The 6000-nt window shown below is 42.6% G+C and overlaps 1 protein-coding gene across 1 annotated transcript in view; it reads left to right on the forward strand.

The window, feature by feature from the left end:
- The window catches only part of LOC147894360 (5'-3' exonuclease family protein), a 159483-nt gene extending 154054 nt beyond the window's left edge, over positions 1–5429 (forward strand). The window contains exons 13-14 of the mRNA XM_087384797.1: positions 4560–4634; positions 4817–5429. Coding sequence (XP_087240923.1) covers positions 4560–4634; positions 4817–4927 — 186 coding nt within the window. The 3' untranslated portion in view covers positions 4928–5429. The remainder of the gene's footprint in view (positions 1–4559; positions 4635–4816) is intronic.
- Positions 5430–6000: the final 571 nt, after the last annotated feature.

The raw sequence follows: 6000 nt of genomic DNA on the forward strand, positions 1-6000 counted from the left end.
CGAAATTGGTTCCAGCAGAAGCTTTTCTGAACATCAGCAGTTATAGTTTCCCTACAATTTGGGGCTTTCATGTTTCTCCTGCATATATGGAGTCATCCCAGCTGATTACACTCCTGTACCAAGTTTGGTACTGATCAGATGTCATTTGCCCCTACTTCTGCCTCGAAATTGGTTCCAGCAAGTGCATTTTTGACTGTCAGAACTTATAGTTTCTCTAAAGTTTGGGGTTTCTGAGGTTTTCCAGCTAATCTGACCTATTCTATTTCATCTATACCTAATCTGAACATTTGGTTGGGGATTGAGCTCCAAATTGGGCCAGATTGTGAACTGTCCAGTCAGAGAATGACACGTGGCAGTGAACCTGCTGCCCTGATCAGTGACATTTCTGATTCAGATAGTATGTTTTCCACACAGAGGGCTGATTAGTGTTCTAAATCTCACAGTGTTCCTAAGCAGTATTCTAAGTCTTGCACTGTGTTCCTAAACAGCTTGGGATAAGCAATCTGCAAGTAGTGCTGCTACAGAGCATCTGACGGTGAGTTCTACCCAAACAGTGTTTAAATTACTGTTCAAACAGTGTTTTTACTTCAGAATTGATTGGGGTTATCAGGATGCCTCCAAAGAGAGCTTGAAATCAATCTAAGAAGCATCAGATGGGGAACTTTGACCCCATTCCAGAGGATGATTTGGTGTTGGATTCTTCAAGATTGGGCATTGGCTTCAGTAGGATGATGGCACTGAAGTGGTGGAAATCCCTGGCAGTTGCAAGGAGCTAATTGATGGTACTTCCAATGCCCAGGCATCTCAGGCCCAGGAGCAAAACACTAATGGGTATATGGATCCTATATTACAGGCCCTTAGGGAGATGACTGTGGAGATAAAAGCTAATGGTATAAGGATGCAGAATTCCCTTGCTACAATGAAGAGGAAGTTGGACCAGCTTAGAAGGAGTCAGATTCATGAGGGAAAGAAGCCTATGGAGCAGGCCCTAGAGGGTGACTCAGATTATGAAAAGGACCTCATGGTTTCATGAAGACCTATCATTCTAATGGGGAAATAGCTCATAAGAGCAAGGAGCCACTAAAGAGTAATTTCCTTAAGAGTGCCAGCCCTGAGGTAGATAGCCTCTGTAAAACGTTTAATGAATACAAGACCTTTCCTACTTATCTCAGGTCAGTCATGCCATTTCATCAATATATTCAGTCTGCTAAATCACAGCATAGCTGCTGATGTGACAGCCCTCAATCCTAGCACTCTTAAAGAGGCAAGGAGATTGGCGGAACTCTATGAGCCTAAATATAGCTTGAAGGAGAAAGGATTAGGCATGGGGCACATGGACAGTAGACCTATCAGCAAGGGTAACCTCCCATTGGTTCCAAAGCAAGTGTTACCTGCTACAGCAGCCACTCCCATTCCTAGATATCCCACTATTTTTGGCAGCAATGTGGGTGATGTCAAGCCTTTCAAATATGGAGATGTAAATGCCTCAACTAGGTCCAGCTCTAAGGAGGACCTAAAGGACAAGAAGGATAGAGTGGTTAAGCAATTGTCTCAAGCTATTATTGAGGACAGGAAGAAGAAAATTTTATGCTAACTTTGTGGAGAGAATTGGACTCTAGATCATAGGAATGTGTGTAAGGCCAAGCCAAGAGCTAAATTGAGTATGATTATGAAGGTGATGGTCGTGGAGATGAGATACTCCTCGAACCACCTATTGACCCTTTCAGTTTGGCAAGGATGGTCAGCCTTGCTTAGGGTGAGGAGAGTGACCATGGCTTTGAACAATTCTTGCCAAAACTGACCCATAAATTTAGCATCTCTGTCACTTACAATTTGTTGAGGCATGCAATGTAATTTGAATACATGCTCCATAAACTGAGCTGCCACCATAGAAGCTGAGTAGTGTCTTTGTGGGTATAAAATGTGCTGCCTTTGTAAGCCTATCGACAACCACAAAGATGCTATTCCACCCCTTTGTTGTCACTGGTAATCCAGTTATAAAGTCCATAGAAATGTGGGTCCACTTGCCCTCAGGTTCTGGAAGAGGTTGAAGCAAGCCAGCTGGTCTGAGATTTGATTCCCTATTTTGCTGACAGGGTTTGCGTGCTTGGACGTATTAATATACATCTCTCCATAACCCCTTCCAAATAAAACTGCCTGACCTTTTCATAGGTTTTAAACAATCCTATGTGACCAGCCATTGGAGAAGAATGCATTTCCTGAAGGACCAGCAACTTATAGGCAGAATTCTCCACAATAAAAAATCCTTACTTTATACCACAATAAACCATTAGACAACTTGTAGTGAGGATAGTCTTCACGTGAAGCATTTTGTAGGTCCTGGAATATGACTGCAACTTCATTATGTGAGAGATACTTTTCTTGAATACCATGTATCCACTCCTTATACACCTCTATGATTGAACTCAAAGTGCATGCTCAGATCCTAGATAGAGAGTCAGCCACAATATTGTACTTTCCTGCCTTATACTCAATATCAAAATCATAATTTTGGACAATAGAAAGCCATCTCCTTTGTTTGGGGATGAGATTAGTTTGTGACAGGAAATAGTTGAGAGTCCTATGATCTGTCTTTACCTTGAAATGACTGCCATAGACATAATGGTGCCACTTCTGAATGGCATGGATCATGGCCAACATCTCCTGATCATATATGTGATAAGTGATCTCTTTAGCATTTGACCTTCTACTCCCAAAGGAAATAACTACACGAGTCTACTTGAGGGCTGCACCAATACCTCTCCCACTTGCATAAGCTTCAATACTAAAGGGGAGGGAAAAATCAGGGCATACCAATATAGGAGCTGAGGAAAGGGCAATCTTCAATTGCTAGAAACTTTTTTCTGGATCTGATGTCCATACATAGGAATCCTTCTTGAGTAGGTCAGTGAGGGGAGCAACAATCTCAGCAAAATGCCCAATAAATCTGCTATAAAGGAAGAAAGACCAAGATTCAAGCTACCCAGAGAGTTCATTCGACTTAGTATAGACTGAAAGCTATTTACAGCTAGCTGGAACGAGACAGTGTGTACTAATACAGTCCTTTCAAAGCCAAGGTAACGTCATTTTAATAAAAGGAAGCTGTCATACAGAACCGATAAATGGAAGAAAGGATACAAAAGGCTCCTACAGGTTGTGTACAACCCCGTGAGTACTACTTAATTGACCACCGTAGAGCTAAGTTCTCTTGTTGTATCCTTGTGCATAGAGTAGGCACTCAGCAGTGGCTCAAGTGTGACATACCTCGAGCTCCAAAGATTTCTACCAGTGGAGGCAGAGTATTATCGGTCGCTTCTAACCATTTCCACTCTAAAACAGTCGTGCGGATTTTTCAGGCGGAGTCGAGTGAGTCTAGGCACAGCTCCTCAAACCTGTGTAAGCTCCATGTGCCTTGTGGCCGTTTGTTGCAGATGAAAGATTGGTAGTATAAATTTTTGGGGAGTCCAAGGCTTGTGCCTTGAGCTGTGCGCAGTCCATGCAGATCCTCCTCTTCATTTGGAGCTCGCCTGTGTTCTCTGGGATTTGGGACCTCCTCGGATACCGTGGCTCTACCTCTTCTTTTGGTTCCTTCACAAGGGGATCCTCCTAATTTTCTGCATTTGTTGATGGTCCCCATGCAATCAATATCCCACCCTCTTCCACTTTCTTCATACGTGTATTCCATTTTAAGAGTAGGAGCAAAATTACGTACCCATGACATTAGTTGGGTTATCTATGGCCTCTAAGCCAAGCATGGCCATTAAAGCTCCTCCATCTCCCCATCAATTGGCTCTGTACTCATTCTTGATAACAATTGACTCAACATGTGCGAATAAAAATGGTACCTTTAGAGCGAAAAGTGTGAGGTCTCTAGTGATCATGTTGCTTGGGCTCCTTGTCTAAGACAAGAGGCATACATCCTAAAGGTTAAGCTTCTCTTAGAGGGATAATCACTTGTGCATTAAGATTTTCTCAAACCATACACCCTAAAGGATAAGCTTCTCTTAGAGGGATAATCACTTGTATATTAAGATTTTCTCAAACCATCTGCAATAGTAGGCATGATGTGGGAAAATCCAATCTCTTTGACATCAATACCGATTCCATTGTGAAGAAAAATGGTACCTTTGCAGCCAAGAGTATGAGGATAATCATGTTGCTTGGGCTCCGTTTTTAAGATACTCTAAAGAATAAGCTTTCTCTTAGAGGAGTGATCACTTGTGTTTTAACTCTAACCATTCGTAATGGTAAGCTTGATTTGGGAAAATCTAATCTCTTCTACATGATACCGATCCATTGCACCCTTCATCCTTGAAACTCTGTCCTAGTCAACTACAACAATTTTCACAGGAGCCTCTATGCTCAGGCAAACAGGAGAGAAGAGAAAAGAAGAGGACCAATTTAATAGATCTAGAATGACATATCCTGTTTGGAATATGGGATAGTTTATGAATCTCATGTACATGAGGAATAATTTGCTTCTAGGCATCTGGCAATTGTTAATAAAAGCTTTGCGATTTAAAAACCCTAACTATCTAATATTATGGTGATTGTAATAGGTAACATTGAGGACTGATCTACCATTTTACATGGTACCATTCACTCTGGGTGATTTTTTGTACAAGAAACCTCAGGTTAAGATTTTTCCTTTAATTTTCCATTGGCATAATATTCTAGCATGGATTTAATCAAACGTTACGGGCTCTGATTCCTTTGATTCCTTCACATCAGGTGTGCAATCAACAAAGTTATCCAAATTCTCATTAGTATATTTTATTTCGTATGGATCTTTTAGCTCTCTTGTGATATGCTGTAGGATGGAGGTGAACGGTACTTCAACTTGTTAAGGGCCATGGGCTCATTTGTAGATGGATCGTTTACTGGTGTTTTTGAAAGACGTACAAGGGAACTTTGGCTCAGGTATTAGTTTTTGTAGATGGCTCCAAATATAATACAATCAAGGTACTTTATTAAGCTTTGTATAGATATCATTGATCATCTCGATAAGTTATGCTGCGCAATGTATACCTCATTCCCATGGGCCTTAGTTCTGGAAATTTTTGCAGTTCCTTTTTTGGTAATTAACATGATGCGTTGAGGGCAAGCTATGCAATTTGATACTTCAGAAATATTTGTGATGAGTTCAAGCTGTCACTTTTGTGGCATGCCATTTCTTCTGCCTGTTTCAAAAGAGGGGTTGATTGTTCAAAGGATTTTGTGGCAGCATGTGTTGTAATCTACCGTTGTCACAAGCATTATGCAACCCTGATCAACAAAGCATCATGCCTTTACAGTTAAATGCTCAATACAGGTTGTTGGCAACTGTAGAGGGCCATTTAGAGATGTTGATGATGCTTTCTATCAAAGGACAATGCAGTGTGTGCAAAGAATGCCCCTCTTAATAGACTATCCAACATGATATTTGTGCTTTCAAGAATTATTATGAAAACAACTTAAATCTTGGCAAATTCTGAAGTGGACATCTAATGAAAATGCATTAAAAACTAATTGTTTCGACCAGGTGGGCTGACTACAAAGCTGGGCAGTTTCCCATGGACCCTGTGCTCCTCAACCCTGCTTCTCCCTCCCCTCAGCCCTCCCAGGCCACCCTCCTCTCCCCACCCTCCTCCTGTCCCTTCCTGCTTGCCCTACTTCCAACTCTCAGCCCTCTAGCCCCACCTTCATTCTGCTACCTCTCTTACCCTCAGCCCACCCCCGTCTCTCTGCCCCTGTCTGCACCTCTCCCCTCAGCTCGCCCCCTTCCCAGTCCTCCCCGTGCCTTTTCTGCCATCATCCCATCCCGCCTCTGTCTGCCCCTCCTGCCCAATTCTGCTCCCTTTCCCCCTCTCCCTTCCTGCGCAAACCTTTCCCACTATCCAACCCATCCTGCTCACTCCTGCCCTTTTCCGCCTCTCCCTCATGAACCCTTCCCACCCACCCCGTCGTTCAGGACTCCGTCCACCTTCTCTCTCACACACGTACACATACCTTGCACTCACC

Source organism: Dipteris shenzhenensis, chromosome 14, assembly GCF_047967505.1.
Source record: "Dipteris shenzhenensis isolate YYH24624 ecotype China chromosome 14, Dip_SZ_1.0, whole genome shotgun sequence".
NCBI lineage: Eukaryota > Viridiplantae > Streptophyta > Polypodiopsida > Gleicheniales > Dipteridaceae > Dipteris > Dipteris shenzhenensis.